General features: G+C 37.3%; 3 protein-coding genes across 4 annotated transcripts in view; 2 read left to right on the top strand and 1 right to left on the bottom strand.

The window, feature by feature from the left end:
- Positions 1-6,152, top strand: part of LOC136775735 (microtubule-associated protein futsch-like) — a 57,139-nt gene extending 50,987 nt beyond the window's left edge. The window contains exon 8 of the mRNA XM_066730765.1: positions 247-6,152. Within this exon, the coding sequence (XP_066586862.1) occupies positions 247-416 (170 nt within the window). The 3' untranslated portion in view covers positions 417-6,152. The remainder of the gene's footprint in view (positions 1-246) is intronic.
- On the bottom strand, positions 2,794-25,986 carry LOC136775736 (uncharacterized). Of its 2 annotated transcripts, XM_066730769.1 has the most exons (11): positions 25,822-25,986; positions 24,451-24,847; positions 18,857-19,389; positions 18,081-18,419; positions 17,658-17,746; positions 15,352-15,551; positions 13,133-13,266; positions 10,767-10,985; positions 10,163-10,273; positions 8,525-9,520; positions 2,794-8,366 (listed from the first exon to the last, which is right to left on the bottom strand). In XM_066730769.1, the coding sequence occupies exons 2-11, from the start codon at positions 24,496-24,498 to the stop codon at positions 7,460-7,462; spliced, it is 3,576 nt and encodes a 1,191-aa protein (XP_066586866.1). In that variant the 5' UTR covers positions 24,499-24,847; positions 25,822-25,986; the 3' UTR covers positions 2,794-7,459. The 2 variants fall into 2 exon arrangements, with proteins under 2 accessions (XP_066586866.1, XP_066586863.1); XM_066730766.1 differs by lacking the exons at positions 24,451-24,847; positions 25,822-25,986 and adding an exon at positions 20,702-20,817.
- LOC136775505 (nucleoside diphosphate kinase homolog 5-like) lies at positions 15,873-17,598 on the top strand. Its single transcript, XM_066730340.1, is given in 5 exon segments — positions 15,873-16,115; positions 16,337-16,638; positions 16,816-16,936; positions 16,989-17,127; positions 17,315-17,598. Coding segments are annotated over 5 exon segments (1,089 nt in total).
- Positions 25,987-26,701: the final 715 nt, after the last annotated feature.

Below are 26,701 nucleotides of genomic sequence, written 5' to 3'. Positions count from 1 at the left end.
CAGTCCTTACTGTTAAAAAAAATCTCTGCTTATATAATCGACTCTTGAAAAACATTCTTTCTCATCACGAATGAATAGGTATATAATTTCGACGCTGCGTCAGCTGGTCGTGTTAAATTGAATAAGCGCTGATTTTATTAGTTAATAGTATATATATATATATATATAATAAAAAATAGTCCCCCTGCCTGCTGCCCTTATTCTTTATATGTATACAGTTGAATTAAGCAGTCTGAATTTTTACAGAAGTGACAATGATCCCGACCTACGACACAGACACGTTGGGTTATTGGGTAGCTGACAACGAGGAGGTTTTGGCAGCCAATCACATAGATCTATCGCCATCGGCTTCGAGATGTACGATAAATCTGCAAGATCACGAGACTAGTTGCTCCGCCTATAGGCTCGAGTTCTAGGGCATGGCAACTTGCTCAGCCGTGATCGTTGAATTTTAAAGTCCAATCAGCGTTCATCCAATGGATTATTTTCAACCATGGTTGACCTTACATCAACCTACCATCCCGTCCTGTGACTTACAAGAAACCATAGTCAAAAGAGTTTTCGTTCTCACTTGATAATAAGTTGTGTAGGTAGCTGAAACTAACGGATTGTATAACCACATTGGTAGCGATTATGTCAACTTTTTTGTTTTGTTTTTTTTTTGTTGTTTTTTCTTAGAAAAACAAGTGTACCACGTCTCTCGCATTCTTGTTTCTAAAAAGTTACGATGATATAAGGCGCAAGGTATTTTGAGATGTTATTTTAAAAAAGCGTCCTAAAAAAACGTCCTTATTTTTAAGGAAGCGCGTGCTTTAATATAGGTTCATAACAGTTTAAGGAACGAAATCTCTAATGGAGGTCGATATTCTTAAAAATCTTCCCTAGAAGCTTTCATAAACAATAAGTTCCATAACGATCGAGTTTCAGGATTACGAACCTTAGGATGCGCGGCCTATACTAGAACTACTACACTAGACATTCTATAAATCGACTTAGGATATTAAAATCAATTCTCGCGTGCAACTCGATTGAGGACGAATGATACTTTGTATTCTCGCACGCACGTTCAGCTTTCCATTCCATCCTTTTCGGTAAACTATTACGATATTTCAGCGCAGACGCTTAAAGAGCACCGCATAGTCTTAGTTAAAGCAACGAGTCCAGGGTCCTGGTAATTGATCGAAGCAAAAAGTATCAGGGTCTCGTCGAATGACACCGAGATCAGCACTTTCTGCAAATTGCAAGATGAAATTCTCTTTGACAAAGCCTTGTCTACTTTACTGTTTCGACAAATTCGCTTCTTCAACGTACTATACATAGTCTGAGTTATGATCCAAGCGACCGTTGGACGCAGCAGCTTATTATTACAACCAATGAAACTTAAGGCCTCATCCAAAGACGTTTAATGAAAACCTAGTGTGAACTTTCCTAATCCAAGTTATAATTCTCTTGAAAGATACTTCTTTTCTCGTAAATGTCTATTCGTGCATAAGTAATGACTATTTCCATCGAGTTATCTGTGTCGTGTTTCTATATCGTAGATGATAGAGATACGCAGTTTGGTTGTGGCACCAGCAATACGTAATACATACATTTATGGCTATATACGAGATGGATCTATAGGACATTCAGAAATCCGACAGTTGAAATCCATAGAAAATCAGTACCTATATATATATATATATATATAGATGGAGGAATCCATAAAAGCGATTTCTATTTACAACTAACAGATCGATCCATCGCACCGGATGTCCTAAGGATATTAATAGAATATTTCGTAAAAAAAAACTTTAGAGGATTTTAGCGCCGAGTGATCAGGCGCAGCTCATCGTTACATAGCAATTACGCGAGGAGCACGCGTTCCCTTGCAAAGCTGCGTGCAAATGCAAGGCGTTGAGAAGCAGGCAGAAAGAAGAAGAAGGGGGGAAGTCTAAGATTTCTGAATTAGGGAGTAAAGCGATGTTTCGCGCACGGAGGATTTATGATATAGAAAAAGCGGACACCGCCCCGGGCCGCAATCCATCCAGTTGGACAGAGTCCATGCAAGCACGTCGATACCTTCCAAACGAGTCACTCGGAACCCTCCAAGCTACACCGTAGCTTGGAAAGCCAATGAGCTTGACTCGATTAGCACATCTCTGCTCTTAGGATACATCCATCCTTAAGCTCATCGAACCGTAGAGGGAATCCCACATTTACGCGATAACCGTGTTAATTGGATACTTTGACCCCGTTGCAGTAATGAAGAGACTTGTTGATATCCATCCAGTGGACTTTGTCCAGCTACTGTATCATTTGACAACCAGCTGATTTTCACTAGCTTCGTCAGAAATGACACTTTTTCTCATGTAAAATCAGGTTCGAATGCTCGATCCATTGTTAATTGGAGAGGAATGCTCCTTATAGAAATTCGTCGGTCTACCGAGGAATATAAATTGGATAGGTTATAACACATTGACGAGAGAGAGAGAGAGAGAGAGAGAGAGAGAGAGAGAGACGTTTCATGAATTGCTGAAGAAACCACACAAATGGATTTATATATATGAAAATCATATGCGCTACCGAGGTGTTTTCCATGCGCATGGTAGCGTCGCGTCGGACGAATCCAAGAAGTAAAGGCTATTCACCATTTTTGTACTTATCCTTTTTCAAAACTATACTTATTAGTAAACGAGCGTGAAGGTCGTATGCGAATAATAATGGAAAATTCTACAAAAATATTTGAAGGGAGCGAGGATCGTGAAGGTAGAAATGGAGGACGAGACAAAGATAATTGGAGAGGACGCGAGAGAAGATGATGGATATAATTATTATATAACGTATTAAAAACTTTTACAAATTTGAGGACGATGTGAGAAAGCACTTAGCGCGCGAGGAAAGCTTGTAATTTCGTCGAGCCATATTTCGCTGAAAATCAATTTTACACTCTATTCATATAGACTTTTACGTTTATTCGGTTATTCTACCTTGTACTTTTCGAGATACGTTCAATTATCATTCCTGATAGATAACCACGGAGTTATAGTGGTAGAGCAAGGAGCTATTTTTTCGAAGACTACCGAGTGATCGAAGCTCGAAGAGAACTATAATAAGAGAAGAAAGAGGATAGCATCAGGGAATACAATAACAAAAAAAAGGGGGTGAAAAATGAAGAAGAATGAAATTAATTGGATCGTACAAGCCCAGATGATTCCCGTTGATAAAGCTTTGCGCAAAGATCGTTCCTTAGATAAAGGCGCCTGAACACCCGAGATTTGAGGCTGAGGAGCAAAGGTCACTGACCGGGAGAGCTTGAACTCAATTTCAAAGCTGTTAAATTCGATTGGAGGAAAGTGTAAAAGCTGTCTTTTGGGATTATACTGATCCACGCAATAGCCAAAGATAAGAGGAAACTTGAGAGAATGAGAGAGTGATGAGAGAGAAAGGAAGCTGCTAGTGTAATTTATTAATGCGATTCCCAAGTGTGTCTTATACATAAGATGGCCTTTCGACAATTTCGCAAAGAAAGAGATGTGTGGTAGGACTCGAAAAGAAAATGAAAGGACGAGAGAAGGGGAGAGCACAAAAACACCAAATTTAAAGGAGATCTGGAAGTAGGTCGCGCGAGGTGTGTAATTTATAGGTAAGAACGGAAGTAGTAGTATAGAATTAGAATTCTGGAGACGAGCGGGAGAGAGAGAGAGAGAGAGAGAGAGAGAGAGAATCATGGGGACATTGAGATTATTTTGTCGACGTGATGCTAGGCTTAGCCTGGATGAGGGTAGGGTAGCAGAGTAACTCGAGCTCCCTCCCCAGGCTTCTATAGGTAGTACGTAAGTTTTTTACCGCCCGCTTATTATAATTTCATTATTACACAAGGTTTATCCCTTTCTGTGACCCCACCTACACACACTCCAACCATCACAAACAAGCACACGCACTTGTTTTCATCTTTCATTCGTGCCTCGTTACATTTGCTTCGTATACTATATATATTATCGTGTTAAGGATTCGGACCTTCGAGTAGGGCGCGTCCTTCAATAGGACGAAGCGTCCCTTCTTCAAGGACACTCGTGATTAAAGCGAATTACATGACGCAGGATGTATTCGTCAAATGTTCGACAAGGCAAGGATCGGCGATGGAGAGGATTTATGACGAGTTGAATGATGTTTGAGAGAGCGATATCGATATTATTATTAGTTATTACTATTACTACTAATATTATTATTATTATTATTTCAATCGATCGATCAATGTTACTATTGTCATTGCTAGAGGAGAGCTGCCGTTGGTCCCGGCTGTTTCCCTTGCGAGAAATATGGATCAATGCTTTTTATAATAACGGGACACACAGCAACACACTTGCGTAAACGTACTGTCAACGCGTAGACGCGCATACACGCGTTACGAGCAAACACACACACACGCGTCAACAGATTTCACTATACCAATCGGGAGGAGTCGATGGGAAACGACCGTGACCAAAAATGTCAGCTTTGTATTTATGCATTATTTATTGACGAGTAATAATGACCAGCTATTTAGGTAGGATGTTAAAATTATAAAATTAAATTTAAACAAAGTGAATAAGTGAGGCGAGAGCAAAGAGTAACAAATTGTAAGGCCAATTTACGCAACGGCCAGGAATAATTATTACTGTACGCCGAAATGAAACTTGATAAGGAGGAGGGGGGGGGGGAGAGGGAGAGAGAGAGAGAGAGAGAGATTATTAATGTGCGCATTGACGAAAAAAAGAAAGGATTAAATTAATTAAATAAGTATAACTAAATGGAGTGAGAGAAAATTACTATGTACGAGCTTTCAGTGAAACAATTTAGAGGAGATAATGAAAATGGGAGGACAAAGAATACATATTATATTATATATATATATATATACATAGATTATATATAAAAATGAGCGAAATGAGACAAGGATGGAGCAGGGGGTGGGAGGGGGGGGGGGGGAAGAAAGAGAAGGAACGAGCGAGCGAGTTGAAATGTGAGCCTCAACACCTGTACTTTACCATAAAAAATAGCAATGTTCGACGGGTTCGAGAACGGTGAAGCTTGCAGCTTCTTTGAATCGACCAGTGAGATGACAGTATGGATCCAATATGGCGTAACCAATCGCATACGCTTGAATTTGAATGACAGAATTCGCGGCCTAAACTTTTCGCATTTTTCTCGACTATTCGCGCGTTAAGAGGCAGAACGCGTTCATTCGTTTGTGATGAAAAAAACTTTTATAGAGCACAAGGGGGAGTTTCTATCTTAAAAGAAAATCGTTCGAAAAGTCGGCCATCTTGATTAATGTGGAATTGTCAAAAGCGTATGCGCGTGGAAGCCCGAAAATCTAGTCAGCTCAAATGATTTGCCAATGGTAGATTGATCTAGTCACGCTTAATGGGAGAGAATATAGATGGAAGGGGAAGAGAGAAAAATTGTTGGAAGGGGGTAATAGTAGAAGAGAGAATATAAAAACAAACAGAGATTCACAGTTCTCACCCGTCGAAAAGCATCGGCGCTTTTTTCGACTAACGAATTAAACGAGAAAAAAATTACGAAAAAAAAAGGAAAAAAACTTATTGTGGAGTGTTCATGGTGCTATGATTATTATTATTATTATAGAAATAACAATGTTATGCTACATGATAAAAATGATAATATAATAAATAAATATACACTACACACCATAGGGCATGCCCCTTGCATCTATTTGAGCTTTCTGTCTACTCATCCCTTGTTTGCAAATTGTCTCGCGCGTGGCCCGATTTACATACAGATGGATTAAAAGTTAAAACGGTCGTTTATAATCACGTCGAACAGGAGTATGAAACTCGTAAATCGTAATTCGTAAGTCTGACTACATTCACAGGGTTGCTAAACTGGTGTTGCCAAAATTCTTTCGAACTCCGAATTGAATTTCGTGAAATTTCTAAAAATGAATCAAAAGAAAAAACATTAAAAGACACACACAATAGAAGAAAAGGCACAACTCTCGTTTTGGCAACACCAGTTGGTACAGGTTCGAAGATGACCTTGCCAAGGGGTCTGACCATGTACGTACATTTACTGCTTGACACGAAACTCTCGAGTCCATTGATGTACGACCAAATGAAATGGTTAATGCTAAAGTGAAATAAATCAGCAATTTGTCAACTATCACAGTGTGGATCTAATATTTTTTTCATTTTTTCACTGTAAAAATCCCGTATATATATTTGAATACTTTTCTTTGCCTCTTTTTTTTTCTTTTTTTCTTATAGTCCGAGGATAATGAGACATCCTATTGCATAATAAAATAAATATATATTTAAAATTCATTATTCGTTATTATATGGATAAATGTATTTACAAAAGTGTGTGCGTTTCTCTTGAAATTTATAACAGATTTGTATTGGCCAACAGTCTCTAAGTTTATAGTTTATCATTAGATTATATAGGTGTCTGAACTACTTTCGTTTTCATTACATCATATGACAATAATCAAGCTGAAAATAAACTGTAGCCTGATTGATGATAATAGTTTGGAGAGACAAGGCATACACGCACATTGTTATAACAAATACAATCTTTCAAAATAGCAGCAACGATAAATTAAGACAAATATTTAATATACAATATGTTATAATTTTAATCTTTGTCAGAATTCCCTTTAAAGTCTCACTTTTAAAAGTTTGCCTGATGAACAACTTGATAGGGATGACGCGCGCGACCAATGCGATTAGAAATAAAAGTCTATAAGTTATTTCGCAGCTGTTGCAAGAATTCTCTTCAAGGTTCCACTTGAGTTTGGAGGTTCCATTTGACAAATGTCTCGAGGACATTCTTGATTTAAATAGCATTTCTGCATGAGAACACAAGTTCTTTAAGCACTCTCGGCAGGTGTATCTATCACCTCTGGACTATCTAGAGCTGCCTAAGGGGCGTATTTACTGTAGGATAAACGAGCGAAAGGTATCACAGGTTGACAAAACCGTCTTTAAAGCTAATGTAACGTTTGTTGGTTCCAGGCGTGAAAAGTAGCTTATCGTGTCGCGTAGATAGATAATATATATCAACGCGAAATGGACACTATAGTACATCCTTGAGAACCCTATTGAGAGAGAGAGAGAGAGAGAGAGAGAGAGAGAAAGAGAGAGAAGTCCAAGTTGAAAAGCTCTCAAAAGCATGCATTTTCACAAAGCGAGTGCTCTAATATTGGCGCAGCTTTGCATAAATCCATCGTGTGAAATTGTATACATTTCGGTCGAGCTGACCTTGACTTTAACGAATGAAAACTTGCTTGAAAAAAACCCGAATATAAGCCTCTTATAATTGACAATAGCTTAGATCGATCTGGGAGTTTTCCAATATACTGATGAAAGGACGCGACGCGACGCTACGCGACGTAACAAAGTGCAATGTTAACGTAGCTCGAACGAAGATTTTAACCTAAATTAATGTAAGAATAGAAGGCACTCTCTAGATAAATTTAGAATCTCGTATTATCGGGCATCTTAACAAAGTAAGCCACTTTATCCTCGGCAACTCTGTAGTTATGTATCCATCTGGATCCTTTTCTGAGGCTACCATCGATTCCATCCTTCCAGACACCAGCCGGTAGGTATACCTCTCTCTGTCTGCTTCCAGAGTACAATATGGGAGCAACGATGAGTTCCTCTCCGACGGAGAACTCGTCGACCACCACGTGACAGGCAGGATCGGCTGGATCTAACATCCAGAGTGGTCGAATAATTGGGACACCAGTGTCCAGAGTCTCATTGGCATATTTCTTCAACAATGGTGTCACAATGTTTTGCCTCAGTTTGGTCAGGGTCTTGGCAATATCCAGAACTGTGTCGTCCGAGTATTTACTGGGCAGATGGGTGAAACGAATGACGGGTAAAAACGTGGAGAGCTGCAACCATCTGACGTAGAGCTCCTTGTCCGGTAAACTGACTTCAAAGTCATTATCAGGGTTGTTATCGGACATTGGCAGGGCTACGTCACCACCGACCGCCCCCGGCATTATAAATGGGTATCCTATCATTCCGTAATTCAATACAGTAGGGATGACAGTTTTGATAGCCTTCCAGGACGATGGGAATGGCGGGAGTGAGACGAAAACCGGTGCCCTTGGACGTGACACTGCTCCGGACACTCCGATCACAGGAATAGATCCCAAGATCGATCTTGTGAAGATTGTCTTGTAGTGGTCCGGATTAGTCAATGGCTGCTCGCACTTGTAGTAGTGAGGCATATCGTAGGCCGTCCCTAAATCCAGATAAAAAGAGTCCACGTGATACTTCATCACAAGACTCTCCAGTTTCGTCTGGAGCCACGGTAGCGTCTTATTGTTCGTGATGTCCAAGACACCCGCGCTGTTGCTCCCTTTGTACCTGAAGTTTATTAAAATTCCCGTTAACAGGGTGACAAATTTATATCGAACGCGTTTCAATTGATTTATTTTGCAGGAAGAGAGAGAGAGAGAGAGAGAGAGAGAGAGAGAGAGAGAATGTCTGAGTTGTGTGTAAAGAAGCGTCTCCGGGTGCCTTACCGTGTCAAAGCTGGTATTCTGGGATCACTACCCCTCTCGGAGATGAGCAGCCGATTGGCCACCGCGTCCTTGAAGTTGATGGACTCTGTAGAGATAAAGGGTTGAATGCTAAAGACGATCCTGAATCCTCTCCTATGAATGATATTAATGGTCTCCTCCATAGAGGGGAACCTATCCTCGTCGAGAACAAAGTCACCGGCACTGGGCTGCCACTCTTCGCTCAACAGCACGTGACCTTGACGTAGAAAGCCCAAAGCAATAACATCCTCGGTATAATTGTAAATGGCAGCCTCGTTGGTCGGTGAGATTTGCCAGACTGGCTCCGACAGCAAGGATTGAACTGCTTGAAAGTCTTCGGGCTTCAGGCCGTCCCACAGTGTCTTTTCAGCCATAATCGAGTGAAGACTCTTCATGTTGTCCGTGGCACAAATGGTGTAGTTCAATTGGGGCAAAGGCGTCAGGTGATTGATATAGGCGAATGCATCGTGTTTCGCTTGAAGGCAAAAGTCTGTGGTTTGATTGGCATTTATGGAAACGTAAAGAGGCGTCGCTGGATCGACGAGAATCGTAGCTCCTTTCGAGTTGAGAAAGTATCTCTTGAGGACATTGCCAAATGGGTGTTTCCTGATGTCCCCGCTTATGAAAGGACTCAAGTTTAATTTCCCTCGTTCCAGGGGATAGGCCATGTGATTGATCTGTCCGGCCCCGTACCAGTGGCCCCTTTTCGGGGACCAGTCGAAACAGTCCTTGGGGTTGTAATAAGGACTGAGGCTTTGCCAGGTGACGTGGTAGCAGTGCATCTTGTCCCTATGAGTGTGGGACAGGTAGAGCCTGGTCTGCTGAAGCCATTCGAGGCACACCGCGTCCTGCTTTTGATGATGTGGCAAACAAGGAAATACCCCAGTATCCGCCGCTATATCCTCTCCTAATTTAGCTGCTAGTATCTCTGCACCTGTGCTGCTGTACACGTGCATCACTCTTTCGTTCTTGTTGAACCTGCAATAATATGTATCGGGGTAAAATATGCGTATAACTTTGTCCTTTAATCGTTTTTCTCGCTTCTGCCTCTTTCACTCGAGTTATAATTCCCCAATGGGGCGCATCAAAGGTGCCTCCTCATCGTTGCTACGACTATATATTAAAGGATCTTCTCTCATTCGATATTCTTAGCTGGTGTATACGTTTCAGGCACTTTGAGACAATCCACGAGCTCTTCGACATAAACGAACCTCAATCTATCCCATTAGGGACTTCCTGGTAGAGGCAAATGACCGAGAAAGCTATATGAGAATAAGCGAGTAATGACCCCTGCCTCTAATGGATCTGATAATAATGTCATTCGATACAAGTACTGCCTAAGGAGCATCCCCACTTTAAAGTTTTAAACAAAAAATTAAACACCCAAAACCGGCCGCGTCCATGCATCCCGTCCATCCAACGCCCACGTCAATTTTCGTCTTTTCCCGTTTGAAAACAATTATTTACGATACTCTTTTAATTGATCTTCGTTAAATCTCTTTAGATAATTATGTTATAAATGGTAAAAACAAAATTTACGGTTTCATTTTATGCAATGATAATATTCTTTTTGAGATTACTGCTTGGATCAAGCAAAAAGATAAGAGTGAGAAACTCCACCTGAATTTGTCGAAGTAGGCTCGTTGTAATACATGCTGGTTGTAGTAGATGTGTGCGAATCCCACCAAGAAGACCACGCACAAGAATAATATACCGACGAATACCCTGAGCCTGTGAAAAATGAACGTCAGAATAAACACTCGAGGTGCAAATATTTAAAGAAGTGTCCGAAGTCTCTCGAAAATAGTTTTACCGAGTTCTTCAATATTATTATGACTTTTTTGTATTTATATAATATCTTATAAATTTACCCGATGAACGATTGCAATTTAAGAAAAATTTTCATTGAAATCTCGAATAAAATTATACCATTAGTCTAATCGATTCATCAAGCGTATAGATAAGCTATGGCAAGTATCGAGTTACATTTGGTCGTAGTACTTTATTCCAATGCTAAAGTATAATTTTTTTTTTTTTTTGTTTTAACGAACATTTGCAATAATTGTCGCAGACTGAAACGCAACAATATTTCCATAGTCTCGTAAACATACGTACGCGTCTCTACTTGAATATGTGCATCTTTTCGATTCTCTAGTTGCAGCTATATTTGTCAAAGAGAGGAATACTATTGCAGCAATTTTCTATATATGTATACTCCTTATACCTGTAATCAGCATTTTGTCTCTTCTTGTTAGTTCTGAGGGCCTGAGGAATGGAGAGTTGCAGTTTTTCCTTTAAAAGACTGCTGATGCTGTTTACACTCGTTATCGTAGAATTGGCACTTTGAACACCCGCTAGATCCATCGAGTCACTAGATATTTTCTGGCTCATTGGAGAAGATATTATTCTGCTCTTTCTTCGAGGTGGTGATTGCAATGGCATTCTACGCATTTCAAATTATGTAAATCTTCATTAATGATAAAGTATTCGGTACTAACTTCTAAATTAGCTATACTTTTTATACAAAGAAATATGTATAAATAATTAACGCTAACATAAAAACCGATTCTTTCTGTCAAATTACCCCTCGAATTATTAATTGCAGTTTTATAAACAGTTACATTACGTAAGCGTCTTATATAATTAATTTAACCAAATTTTTAATCATCTTTATTGGCGAAGATTGAAAAATTACTTTTAAATGGACAATGAGAAATTATGTGACAAATAACACTGATAATAGAAAATACATAAGAATTAATTCGATTTATTCGAAATTGATTAGTAATCAAGAAAGAGCTTGGCAAAGAAATTCCTCGAAAAAAAAAGTATAAGAAAGAAAAATATAGGATATCCTCGAAATACCTCTGCACGGAGCAAGCACTGCCTACGTCATATCTTGGAATCATTTTGGTACCCAAATCGACTATCACTCGAAAGAAGGGAATTTAAAAAAGCTAAGTGAGAGAGAGAGAGAGAGAGAGAATTCCGATGCACAAAAATACGCATGCAGATGAGTTTCAAAACACTACACACTTTTTAAGTTTTTTGTGTCTACAATTTACACGTGTCAGTTTCCAGAGTCCCATTTCAACCATGGAAAGACTTGCCACCACTTGAAAAACTTGCCTCATTCTCCAGTAAAAATCTTTGCAAGATGATCAATAAATCACTCACATTATCCGCTGGACGTAAAACTAAATTGGTTAAAAAAAAAAAAAAAAGTAGAAATTTGAGTGAAAGAAAGGAGGGAAAATTTGTAGAGAATTATCACCGAGTTGAAGATGATCGAGGGACAACTGATATTTTACATAGATATATATCTATTTTTTAAAAGGTCACGAGTAGCTGTGGCAGCCGATTTCTCACAAGTTTTCGGAACCGGCTCGTTGGAAAGCGATTGTGATGTATTGCAAGGATGTTTTCTATCGAGCCGTTGATTAGCAGCTGCTCCGAGCGAATTGACAGTTTGAGGAGGAAGAGAGGAGAAGCGAAACTGTGTGTGGACGCGTGTAGCGAACGACTGACAAGTGAGAATTAAAATTGAGATGGAAACGCTTCTGGCCCCGATAACCCTGGAGTTATATTCTGGAGGTCGTGCTCCTCGTCTCTACCAGCAAATCATCTTTTCCCTCTTCATCAACAATAAAGAGTACCGCAACTAATTACCCCACTTTAATTGGTACTAATTTTATAAAAAAAAGAAACTCATTCTAATATCACTAATCTATAAAATATGTATATATACATATTTCGTAAAGCACGTGATCACTCGATTGTGCAAATTAAATAATTAATATAACTTAGTTTATATATATAGGCCTTTAAATCTTCATTCTAGTCGAATATTTTTCGAAATAAAATAAAGTAGTCACTGTAAGATTGGAAAAGGAAAGGTTAGGTGTGATAATTCAACGATTGCAGGCTGCAATTTTCTTATTACTTGCTTTAATGCTTATCGTGCAGCAAGTTATAAAAGCAACAAAGTAGTTCACTTCTCTCTCTCTCTCTCTCTCTCTCTCTTACTGTTCTTCACTTATTATTTAGGAAACGATAAATAATGTGTTTGTATAACAATAAAAACAATGACAAATATTTAAAGCTCTTTTATGGCCTACCATGAAAATAAAATTGTGCCTGTGTGTGTGTGTGTGTGTGTGTGTGTGTGTAGACTATCTTACAGTTTCAAAAAGTTTACACCTTATTGAGGTAAAAGTCGTATAGTCAAGCTATTTGCCTGAAATTCCGGCTAGAGTTTCCATTGATCCATGAAGCGTCATTTCAACTCTCTTATCTATTTTTCCATTATCTGGAAAATTATTAGAATAATGCTGATAGTGAAAATCAAAATAAATAAAAGGAAGAGCTAGAATATATAGAATTTTTTCTGTTGCCAATATCCTATCTTCCCTCTTGAACATTTATTTATAAATTTCCGAGAAAGAACAAACTTTAAAATGAATAATGATTGCGAGCTTGAATAAAAGTATTTAATTATATTGATATAATGAAAAAGATATTATAAACGATGTTGCTGGGACATTAAAGAATTGAAAATTGTTAAATAAGAAAAAAGAGAATGAGACTCACTTGGCCATTTCCTCATCATTGGCTTCCTCTTCGGTTTCGGAGCCCAATGGGCTACCATTGGGCGTGGATCCGCTGTTGCTAAAAGTCACGCTGCTACTGTCGCTTTCGGCCCTCGTGAATTTCGACGCGGTGCCCTGAAAATCAGTCATATCGTCTCGTATCATACCACCTTATTCACCAGCACCTGCCTCTAGTACAACATTAAACGCCATTTACAGCCTCGATCTTCGCACATCAAGTATAATAGTTTTTTTACTTCTTCCTTTACTCCCCCCGCCATAGTCACAGATAAGCCAGCAGCCTTGTTTGCGTTCATCACTGGGTAATCGATTATGCCAGAAAAATGGTATTGCAACATTCCTTAATCGCTTTGAGCTATATACGACTTGTGCATGGAAGAAGCTCCCACAATAAATTCCTCAATGCGAATTTTAAATATAGAAAAGAAAGACTATTGTGCATGGTGTCATTCGATGTGCGCTGCTACGAGTGCCAGTGAAGAAAATAATGTAAGGAAAAAGATACGCAAATTACATAAAGGATTGTTATGCTTTATGAAAACAACATTAATTTTATATTAATAAAACTGATCGCGCGTGCGAAGGTAATACTTATTAATTAATCGATGTGGTTTTATCAAAACTCACGGATTACTCTACAATTATCAACGATATTGATCGTATAGAGAGAAAAAGAGAAGCTTGCAACTCGCGCGTTGACTTTTAATCGAACCCAAGAATTCAGCCGCAATGTAAATAAACTAATTAACCACCTTGATAGGCATCTGTTGGACAACTTTAAATCCATAATTGTAGGGATACATTTTCGAGCGGGCGTCAGTCACTATTTGTACTACTAAAAATAGAGTTTATCGTGGAAACTGTAGACGAGAGAGAGAGAGAGAGAGGGCAAGAGAAATAATTTTTTTTTCACACTCTCTGATGAAGAAACACTCTGACATAACTTGACGTTTGAAGCTTCGTGATACGACTGCATCTTCGAAGATGACTGCAGAATGTGACGCGAGTTGCATGCACAAGGCATTTTAATGAGAGTGCACGTGGTATCTTTAAAGGTGTGCGAGCGTCAGCTACCAAGTATATTGCGTAATACTCGACGAGCGATCCGGTTTCTCTCTCCATTCGCAAATGTTTACCTCCTTACTTGCTAAAATCAATCTTAATTTTTTCCTTCTTACCGCAGGACTGTCCCAAAAATGTTTCCATTTATTCCATTTCTCTCTATTGCTATCACACATACACACAAATCTCGAAAGAGTGATTTTTATAGCGCGTTTTCCTCTTTTTTTTTCATTTCTCTTTCCAACAGAGAGAAAGAGAATGTTCCTCGACCAATTTGACGCTGAAATCTCGTTATTAAATAGACAAACCTCAACGATGTAATCCAGTTTTGGCCTCGCTGCACTGGACAAGGCTTTTTCCAATGAATAAATAGAGCTATATTTATGGTCCTTGAAATCGTCGCTCATCCTTTCAAGTATTTGCAAAAAGGAATATTTTCACTTGGCCCCGTTTCGTATATTTTCTTTATTTTATCTACCGTACACACAGCGCGAGTATATATAAATATATATATATTTAAGAACGCATACAGGTTTTGACCAGAATGTGCTCCTCTCCACTTTACACGCGTTAAAATATGATACTATTTATATTTAGTTTTTAGCAGTGCTTTGTATATTTTATATACAAATGTTGAATTTCCTCCAGGATTTAACTCTGTATGTGTTCCACATATAGAATAAATGTTGTATATATTTATTGAAATATAATTGCTCTCTTATTCGCAGCGAATAATTAGAGCCAAGTTTATCCAATATGTTGTCCTTTGAAATTGTTCTATTCTGAATATTTTCACGCGAGTTGTCAGCGATGTAAATAAAGGTACACTGAAAATGTCTTTCAAGCAGGTTAAGTTAACTATCACGGATGGTTATATATATATATATATATATATATATATATACATCCACAGAAATATACAATATCAATGAAGTATCGAGATATATCGCTTGAAAGTATATACATATAAATACAAGTGCGCGGCTATGCGCATATATATAATCATTCGGAGAACGAATAAATTTAAATATTTGCCGTTGCATGGCTCTTGTCATTGTTTCCCAATTTGTTCCGTGTCTAAAGATTACTGAAAACAATAATATATAAGCATGTTAATAATAAAACATTAGTAGGTACCTTTTGTCTGTCAATTTCCAAGTCATCCATGCTGTTTAATTTGTTCGGCATGGAAACACTAGTTCTGCGCACTTTTTCACCTAAATCGGCTAAAGCTGTGGCAGAATTCGCAGGATTGCCAGGATTTTCCAGCCCATTGGGTTCTATCTTCGATCTATCGATCCTTCCAGAAATATCCTCAGCTTTCTCAAATTCAACATCTGATAACAAAAGAGACTCACTGAGGGAAAAGTGCATGGAAAAACATGCCATATGGTACTCATTACTAAATCAAACATTACACTGTTAACCTACATTTAGTGAAATTTATACTTTCTTCTGTCCATTTATGAAGCTGACAACACTATCGTGAACCCTTTCAAATATAATCTCTATGAATTTATCAACCTAAATTTTTCATAAAAGGTCTGACTATCTTCATTATCTGTTTCTCTTAAGTAAATCATTGAGTTTATATTTACACGTTTGAATATCATTTGTTTTCCAGTGATTCTTAATTGAATTTTAATTGGGTGGGTAAAATGTGCGACTGTTCGGACGATAAGAAGGAAAAAGGGAGAACACCCGAAACAATCAAATTGTTTCCAGGATGCTCGAAACCAGGACGTTTCAGGGATACCCAACTGAGCTCTTCGTGCCAAGTAACGCATAATTGGAGCCCATCGAGATTTGATTTTTTCAAAGATGAGCCATTGAACACAACTATCTATTCGGACAAGTCATCGGATATATCCTCCCTGTGTAGTAGTGGATCTAGCAGAGTGGTAAATTCTATAGAAATAAATTTAACAACATTAACATTCGCTATTCTAGTCTCGTATAACATTCGATGATTTTAATGTTGGATAATTACTGACTAAGCTATCGTTCTCTCTTTCCTTCGATGGATTCCACATTTTTTTAATTTCGATTTTCCAGTAATCTTAATATGAATAAGTGACTAATATAATACTGGTTAGAATAATAAATAATTTACCTTGGATAGTACAAGTTTGTACAATCGCAAGATTTCGATTTGACCAGAGGCGAGGAGGCAGAAGAGGAAAATAAAGAGGAAGCGAAGTCACCTGAAATTTCTGAGAAATCGGAAATATGGCAGCCTAGCGTAATTATAAGGGAAGAACCGGAAAAGTCTGATACAGAATGCACTTTGTGCATTATCAAACCTGAAGCTGTAGTTGATAGAGATTTGATCGAACGCATAGTATTAGAAGAGGATTTCGAAATCATCGACAGACGGTGCTTGCAACTTTCACCGGAACAAGCCTCTGAATTTTATTTCCATAAGTAATTCATTGAGAATATCATCATAATAGCTCGATTAATTAGTTATTCACAATTCGGTAAATGGAATACGAGATTTGAACTATTATTAGCTTTACGAATGATTTGACAAAGATTTAAGAAAAGAGGGGGAACAAATGGATATTTTTATTGATTTTATAAACGAATCTTTTCTATTAGGTATGGAGAGAAATATTTTCCTCACTTAGTAGCGTACATGTCAAGTGGACCAATTATAGTGCTGCTTCTGGCTAAACCAAATGCAATAGAGGATTTCAGATTTCTCATGGGACCTGCAAAAGTAACTTTAATCTTCGTCACAATCAATTATTGTTTTACAATCATTTCTTAAGGTTTCAGAAGCCAAGCTATACTTTCCCGCCTGTATAAGAGCAAGATTTGGACAGATCGGAGAAGACTTTAGAAACGTGGTTCATGGAAGTGGAAGTAGCAAACTTGCAGAAAATGAGATTCACTTTTTCTTTCCTGACAGTAAATCGATTTTTAACTCAAAGTCTTCCCGCTCTTCATTAATTTTACAAGAATTTTGCTAAAAACGACAAAAGGCGGGGGAAGAGAGAAACTTTTCTTATAATTAACTAAATCTATGTCGTAATTATCCAATGATGAAAGGAGATTGGAAAAATAATTGTTCGCGTATATTCTATTCTTTTTTCAGTGATGATCGAACCTTTGCTAAGAGGGAACAAAGCGATAGAATATTTATGGGAAACCATTAATCCGATACTACTCGATGGTCTGGCCCAAGTACAGACGAAAGAATTTTGCAAATTCTCTTATCAGCGACAAATCATTCATTCTTATATTCACGAGCTTTATTAATATTTGTTTCAGTGTGCCAAGAAAAAGCCAGACGACCCATTGATCTGGTTAGCCAACTGGCTTTTGGAGAATAATCCCAATAAACCAAAAACTGAACGTGATGTGATTCCAACTTCATAATTCGATGACGAATTTATTAAAGAAATCATATGGAGGATAAGCTTGGGAGAATGATTTACCTGCTAGCTCTTTACTATCGTTGTATTTCTTTCGTCGAGAGACTGGAGTGGTACTTAATCGGCCCTGCCCCGCAATTCGTGGACTGTATCTGTAAAATTAGCATTGGCAAAATTGGAAAGAAATCGCATTGAAAAGATGCACCAATTGCAAAATTAACATTGATCAGGTCAATCCGATGTGTAATAGTATAAAGATTAAAAAGCATGTGCAGTATTTCTCTTGCGTTGAACGATTAATCTCGACGTGGAAAAGATATCCTCCACAAATATTCGATTGTTATTTTGCAAATTGTTTCTACCGTTCGATTATATATATATATATATATATATATATATATATATATATATATATATATAGAGAGAGAGAGAGAGAGAGTGAGAGAGAGGGGGGGGGGGGGGGGGTAATGCGACGCGATAGAATACCTGGACTGTACCAGCCTATGGACGATATCGGCCAATTTTTCCACTTTTTCAATACTCTCATCGATAGCGCAGTCTTTGCTGGGGAGATTCAGCGAAAGGTGATGCTGTTCCTCATCGCCGGAAGTCGTAATGATAATTCGTGGAATGTTAGGATCTCTTTTGGGCCGGGCGAAACGTTCTCGCTGGAAACGCACTCTGGCAGCTGGCGCAACTTCTGCCGGCTCATCGCGTTCAATTTCCGGTCGGGCGGCGACGCTTAACTCGACGGTCAAACGCGAATTTTCCGATGCATCTCCCTCCCCCGAACTTCCGGTCCGATCGTTCGCATCTGTCGATGACCTGAAATGCAGAAATGCAGAGACGCTAGAGAGGATCGAACCAACGGGAGAAAGAAATTTCCATTACGTTTCGACAAATGCTCCAGTATTTTTGTCTACAAACTCACGATTATCTAGTCACGCTTTGACTAAGGTAATCAAATTTAAACAAATCTTTGATTGGTACCGCGCGATACAACATTTGCAAACCTTTATACTAATAAAAAACTCGTGGAGGACTGCAAGACACATTCTTCGATGGAAAATAAAAGTTTAATCTATATTCGGCTAATAAACTGCACTAATTTCGAGTAAATATTTCATTATATCATTAGCATTTATCTTTAAGCTTGTCATTTGGTGTGGAAAAGAGAGAGAAAGAGAGAGAGAGAGAGAGAAATATGCACGATACACAAGAGGCTACATCTAGGCTATATAATTGAAGAGAGCGACGATTACCAAGGAGAATTCCAGTAGGATCCAGCGAGTCCCGACTGTCCCGAGTCTTGGGACTTGGAGCGAGGGAGTCCTTCTCTGCAATTGGCAGGATCGGTCTGAGGGGGTTTGTACCAGGGGGAGGGAGCTCTTACCGGACTGTTGACAATTTGATTGTTGCGACTACCGTTGGAGGCTGATATGGAAAAGTTTGAGAGGGACGACGGGGTTCCTGGTGGATCGGCGTCGGCGTCAACGGCTTTGGGGATCCGTAGCCGAAGAGAGTGGTGGAATTCGGAGCTGCGGGGGTAGTTTCCTCCTCCCCCTGTACCTCCGTCGATGTCGTTGAGAGGATCACTGGGAGGCGGCTTGTACCAAGGCGAGGGCGTTCTTACCGGACTGGAGAGAAGCTGGTTGCTGTTAGAGCCTGAGCCGCAGTAGTTGCAGGCTGAACTGGGCAAATTTGACAAGGATACACCTCGACGTTGAGCGAGTCCCACGGGAACAACGCTGGCCACTTTAACGTCCCAGGGATTCTCGATCGACAGCAGCACTCTCTGCACAAGCCAATGGCCAATCGGTTAGACGACGCACGCATGCATGCACACATTGACGAATGGTCGGACCGTCGGAATCGCACTTTGGCATCCGCTGCGTGGGTGGGAGTTGGCTTGGGGGACCACTTAAGCTTCGTTATACACTTGCCTCCTCCCTTTCGCCTCGGCATATCGCCATTCGCCGTGCAACCTCGTCCAACCTATACACATGTATAGCACACGTCCTACCACTAACGCGCCTTTTCTTTCCAATTGATTCCCTTCGAGAGACATTCAACAATTTCATAGAGATTCTTTTCCCATTACATCTTTCTCTACTTATGTAGATGGAAGAAAATATTTTTTATCGCTCGATTATGTAGAGACTAGGGGGACTCCTCGAAGGAATCATCTTGTGTCTGTTAAACAGGTTAGAAATGTAACACCTGCTCTTATTACAGATTACAAACGTCTGAGAGGAGAGTTATCGAGTATGAAACGTGGATAAGATTGTATTTACATTTTATCCTGAATATATAGTAATGACATTAAAAGTCTTACCCGATAGATTATAGGCTGGTACAAAAACTCCCATATATATATATATAGTTTATAAAAATAAGAAATGTTCTTTTTAGAGAGAGGCTTCTGATCCGAAAGCAGGATTGAGACCGGAAGTCCAATAACAAAAACTATTTCAAGCACTTGTATCACTTGACTGCAGCAAACTTCTTTTTCCCCATTGTCCTTGGTCTTAAAGCGTGCAGCGCGAGCTTTCTGCTATCTCGATAATTTATCACCTTTTAAACCATTCTTTAATCTCCCCATATATAAAATCTCTCTCCCGTTTCTTCAATATTTATTACTCGTGTTATATATTAATTTCGATACCGAAATCATAATTAATTCAACCTCTTGCTCCAAGTAAGGTGGGAATTTGTCAGCTTACGTTTCTTCGATAATTTACAATAAATTCCTTATGATTGAATAAACGTTACTTTTATGCAAACCAATAACATGTTATATAAATTTATGATCTTTTTCATTTTTAAATGTGGAAAATTACCCTTTTACCCGTGTTATTTGAAGCACTAACGTTTAACCAATGATATAATTATTTCCTCCTTGTTTCTTTTTCAATAATTTCAAGTTCAAGTGTACGTAACTATACTCCTGCGTTAATTTAGGTGACCTTCCCAGCGCTACATTCTAGATCACGATCCATGAATCATTTTAATCTTACGCTCGATGCTTATGTCTAATCGTATTATGTTACTCTGTTTATGCACACTGATAGCTCCCAAGGAAGAAAGAAGAAAAAAAAGCTACATACATAACAGAGGCGTAAATCGTTTTTATTTCCTTCTTCCGCAGGCCCGTACATGTGCATGCAAGAGACAGCCAATCGCGCGAAAGATTCCTTATAGCAGATTCTTTGCACTTTGCACACTTTTAACTAAAATCTGAGAAAAAATTTCCATTGGATAAAAAATAACAATGAGAAATATTAATTAATTTCTATCTCTGATCTATCCAATATAAATGTACTATATTTTGTGCCCCACGCGCGAATATTTCTGCATTAAAAGTATAGGGATTAAAAAGGAATAAAGATATTTAAATTTCTCCAGTGTTATATATAATTTTAATCGTAAGAATATGCTATTCGAGGTGAACATTTGACGCACGGTTACGCCATTGGTAACGAGCGTACGAGAAATGTTTATATTTGACAAAGAAACCAGCGGAATCAAACAACTCGCCGCTGTACCATCAAAATTTAAGCGTTAAATCTCGTGCTTAGCGTGTGCAATTAAAATATTAATTACTGAAACAAAATAATAACATTAGTATATGACATTAATAAGCTAAAATATGTACTAATAGCTATGAAAACTTTATAGCGTTAATTACAATGAATAATTGTTCTATTCATCCATTTATGGTTTTATTTATTCATTTGTTTATATACTTATTTCTCAAAAGCGATAACGATTAATTATCATTATGCTAAATTAAATAGACAAAAATCTTTTCAATTGCGTACATATTATTTTTTAGAACTGTCATCGTGAATCAATAGCTAAATGTGTTTCGTTTTTACACGGAGAATCAAGCTTTCTCCTATCTGTATTTAAATATAAATATGTATATGTATATAAAGATATATATTAGGGTGGTCGTTACAAAAAAAATTTTTTGCGGATTCTTAAAAAAACACTAGTATTTGATGAGAAACTACAGTGGTTGAAACTTGTGACCTGACAAATGATAGAAACACGTGCCTCATTGCGATCAAATACAATTTTCCAAGAATTTTACAGTTTTTCGCTGATAACTCATTAAATATTCGATTCTATGAAAAGATGCATATAACCTTTTCTCTGCAGAATTAAATTCTACATAATAAAGGTTCTATACATTTTTCTTCTAGAATGCATACCAATCGAGATATTGCTGAAACATCGATCCTCTTGTTCGTTTATACACATTATATTGATATGTTTATATGAATAATTATTTTTAGCTTACCGTACAATTAACATATTTTATTAAATTAAGAGAAATAAAATGTGTAACACTAAAGCGAAATAAGAATAACTACTCATATGAACATATGTCAATATAATGTGTATAAACAAAAAAGAGGATCGATTTTTCAGCAATATCTCGATTAGTATGCATTCTAGAAGAAAAATGTATAGAACCTTTATTATGTAGAATTTAATTCTTCAGAGAAAAGGTTATATGCATCTTTTCATAGAATCGAATATTTAATGAGTTATCAGCGAAAAACTGTAAAATTCTTCGAAAATTGTATTTGATCGCATTGAGGCACGTGTTTCGATCATTTATCAGGCCATAGGTTTCAACCACTGTAGTTTTTCATCAAATACTAGTGATTTTTGGGGATCAGTCAAAAAAATTTTTTTTTAACGACTACCCTAATATATATATATATATATATCGGACGGTGCGCGAATCGTTTTTTTATTCGATGCACGTGATGCAGCGGAGAACACGATAATCTTGCTCGAGCAAACAACTTTTGAACAATTATCTAGGAATTCTTAAGTGAAATTGGGTCGAGTGTTGAGACAATGTCACACACAGAGACACAGACACACGCGAGCAAGCTCACATGGCACTGAGAGATAAAAATTGTTCAATTCCGATGAATGTTACGCGAGGGAAGGATACTAAGAAACTCTAAAACTGCTTTACATATAAATCTAAGTGACAGGTGTATGCGCAGTAATTTCACAAGTAATCAATTCCAAAAGTGCATCTCTTGATAGACAGTCTCTTTCATTCTACCGTGCTAATGCTATTCTAAACTTTAAATTAAAAGCCTATAAAAATTCACATGTAAATCTTACATTTCATCCATCTGTCACTCAACAGTGTATATCATGATAATCCTAATGAAGTATCACAAATTTAGATTAAAGAAAATTAATCTATAAGCAATTAGCAATCAATTTATGAATTTTCTCATTAAACGAAACTCGATTTTTCTCATTAAAATTTGCATTGCGAGAAAAAAGAAATGATTAGACTGATTATGCGATATTTACGAAATGAGAGGGAACGCTTACGAGTTCAATGGGTCATTGTTCATGTATTTCCATAATAAAAATCGAACCTGTAATGACCGTAAACATATGGTTTTCACAAATGAACAACCATTACAACGATCCAGTAATTTTCCTGAGTGACGTTAATTGTTCGAAATTTACGCTCAGCTTTAACGAGCATCTCGCTAATTAACATTACAAAAAGTCTCATTATCATTAAAAGCATCTTTACTGCAGCTAGGATAATTTGTCTGGTAAAAATTGAAAATAACGTTTCAAACAATTAATTTAATGATATTTCTTTCCCTTCGTCGTGTACCCACTTTGAATTTACGCATGTGTATATCAGTTATTTATATCTAGCTATAACTTATCAATTAAAGAAAGCCATGATAATAACCGGGAAAATTGTTTCTATAACTTATTAATACAAAGTAGACTAAATTTAAGCAATAGATTAACCATTTCTTTCATACCGAAACCACAATAGATCCAAATGATATGAATGTTAATTTTCCAAGGAGTTATTCAATTTTTAAATCTTTTCCTATATGTCTACCCTATAGGAAAATATTTGATAAATGATTTTTATTAACGATATAGTAATGCTTATTAATATATTTAACGCGTGGAGTAGAATTGGCACGTGACGTGTGTAAATTAAAGTGTTAATTAAATGGCTACAATAACTGATTGTTTTATGGCAGTTATAAGAACAGGTTGGCATTACGAGAATTAGAATTAATTCAGAGAATTTTCTGGGAAATGGCAACTTTATCAGTCATTCGTTTTTGCGCTTATCATTTGGATTAACAAGAGAGAGAGAGAGAGAGAGAGAGAGAGAGAGAGATCGTGCATGACTTTCAGTCAAACGATATTCCGTATACAAATGAAAAAACCTTGAGAATTTTTTTGTCTAAAATATGTTTTACTGATTCTTCAAGAATAATACCTAATTGCATATCTAAAATGTAGTACGTATAAATAACAGAATAGATAATATAGCAAAACTAAGATAAACAGTTTGATTGGAAAGATCCGAAATTGCTTGAGAACAATTTCTATAATTCGCATTTGATAGGCATTTGGTAGACAGATTGCAACTCCCTCTATTAATCGATTATTTTAAATGTAAATAATTGTGAGAAATGTGTAAACGAAAAAATATATGATAAGATTCATTGAACAAAATCCGAGCGCGAATTGAAAAAGAAGAAAAGGGAAAGTTGAACGATAAAAGGTCAATGTAAGTAATAATTGAAATAAGCAATGGAAGAAGAGGAAGAAATTTAGAAATAGAAAGGAAAAGAAACGAGAGAACCCTATGCAGTATTGAGAGAAAGTGTAAATAATCAAGAAATATAGGAAATGACATGAAAAAGGAGACGAGATAAATGAGAACGTTATAGCACGTATAGAGGGAAATATGTAAAGTGAGTCAAGTAGGGAGAAGCGTGCGACGAAAAGGGATGGAAGTGAAAAAAAGATGGAATTTTCTATTTACCTTGTCTTTATCACGTTTGCGGTTCTTCCTTTTCTTTATTCGATTCATGATTCAGAGCGGATTTATGAAAGTGACGACCGATAGAGGAGATATTTTTGCTTGGTTACGCAGAAATTGAGAGTAATCATGCGGGCAAGGCTGATTGAATGAGATGAGAGGTGGCTAGGGCCTCCATGCACCTTCCGAGGCAGGTACTTTTAAACTGATCTCCTCTTCGGTACGTGTATCAGTAACCACTTGGCGATATCTTTCTCGTTCAAAGTCTCGCTCTCTTACGTATATATATATATATATATGTATGTATGTATAAGTTTTCCACCTCTATCGTTTACACCACTCTCACGATCCGTTCGCTCGCCCCCATGCTTCCTTCATGCCCGCTCAAAAATTCTCTTACCTGTTTCCAACAATAAAATTCCCATGTACTCTTTTCATTAATTTACTTGCACTTGATATCTAATTACATATATATATACAATGATCGACTAAAAATGCATTTCTTTAACTTTATGACTAACACACATTTTTTAATAGAATATATACCAATTTTATCACTTTTTTTAAATTTTAACGAAAGCTAGAATAATTTTTATTTGTAACTCGCGTATGTAAAGTAAAGCTTTTGTTCCTCGTAGGAATAGAGAGACTCCTCGTCTTTGGCTGGTATGCTGCAACTTTCTTAATACACTTATTGCATACATATATAAAACACACATTTCCACTCGAATCGAGAATATTTTTTAAAAAGAATTTCTAGTGAGAGAGAGAGAGAAAGATAAAATACTTGTAAGCTCATACATGTAGATGTGATGTAGATTGTCAACATATTTTAGCGTGATAAAAATGTTGGATTTCTCAAATATCTCACTCCGTTTCCGTGTCCGCGCGTCCAATAAACTTTTTCCACTTGCACTGCGAGTGTTCGTTAAAAAAGACTTGGATATATCATACTTATTGCTTATCTCTCCAAGTTTACGTGCAGCGGAGGAGATGTCGATTGATACAATTTTCCTCCTGCCTCGATCACTTTTTTAAAAAGTCATTTTCATGTTTTCTGCTAAGAATCATGTGTATTATAATAAGTAGTAAAATGTAACTATTATCAGATTAGCTTTCTCACACCAATTACCATGCACTGTTAATGTATTTAATCCTGCAATTGCTTTGTCCAATTTGAAAATCAATTCTTCAAATTGATCCTCTCGCCTGTTTCAACGTATCTCTTCATATATTTTCATAATTTTCTGCACAATTTATTAATCGGTTGATCGACTTTATTTAATAAAAGATTTCTCAGCGCGATTTCGTTCATTGGTCCAAGAGGGACACGTTTAAATTTAAAGAGAATGTAGCGAAGAAAAATTGAAATACCTGGCTGTTTATGCGAATATCAGCTGATTATATTCGTCACGATAATCCTTTACTTGATTACGCTCTTGACACGAAGAAATTGTTTGCTTCAGCTTCCATCTCTCTCCCTCTCGCTCTACTGCCTGACAACCATACAAGGTTTGTGCAATTTTGATATATCAAGGATCCTTTCTGTTTGTTTTCCCTTCATTGCTATACACCATTCAGTGCGCCAAGTTTAAATAAAACTAAATAACTTATCGTTCGAGGAAACGTATACGCGTCTAATAGTACAGTAATACTCGGAATAAATTTTCGTCTATGTATATATTCGTGACAAACGATAATTTTCTGCCTGCGTGTACAGCCCCAAATTACATTATATAAGCAGTTAATTAAACTGGCGATATTGTTGAACAAATTCTATGCTATAGTTGAGCAGAATTGACAAAGTTTTCAACTACGAGTCAACAGGATATTTTCTCATGCATATAATAATTACAGCGGAGAGTAGCTCTAAAGAGAAACAGAATGTAAAAAATTGCTTAGAGTATTATCGTACAAATAGATCATAAATCACTATGGTATAGCTTATTTAATTTAGTATTCTCTAATTATCCCATAGTTATATTATCAGTGTTTTAAAGAGAAGGAATGGGGAGTTGGGAGGTAATTGGATGCACAAACCAGACAATTATTTGAGTTTGTATAATTTTATTCTCATCTTTCTCTCGTTTAATGCAATTTCGAAAGAAATCGTGCGATACGTTCGCTAATTATGATTTGCAGCAAAATAACATGACTTTACAAGATCGATCGAGATATTGTTACAACCCGCTATGTTGTTTTTACATTATTTATTAAAGCCTAAAGATTTATTCATAATGATATGCTTTGATAC

The sequence above is a fragment of the Prorops nasuta genome, unplaced genomic scaffold (assembly GCF_024137725.1).
Source record: "Prorops nasuta isolate Cenicafe-Biocafe unplaced genomic scaffold, Cenicafe_Pnas_1.2 PNAS00008, whole genome shotgun sequence".
In the NCBI taxonomy this organism is placed as follows: Eukaryota; Metazoa; Arthropoda; class Insecta; order Hymenoptera; family Bethylidae; genus Prorops; species Prorops nasuta.
The sequence above is the reverse complement of the archived record's forward strand: the minus strand, read 5'-3'. Positions and strand labels throughout refer to the sequence as shown.

Coding starts and splice junctions, on each gene's coding strand:
- LOC136775736 (XM_066730766.1), bottom strand. CDS start 20,758: ATGCACATGTACGGGCCTGCGGAAGAAGGAAATAAAAACGATTTACGC. Junction 19,390..20,701: donor ACGATTTACGCCTCTGTTAT/GTATGTAGCTTT, acceptor TGGCTTGTGCAG/AGAGTGCTGCTGTCGATCGA. Junction 10,986..13,132: donor AATGATGAGGAAATGGCCAA/GTGAGTCTCATT, acceptor TGAAATGCGTAG/AATGCCATTGCAATCACCAC.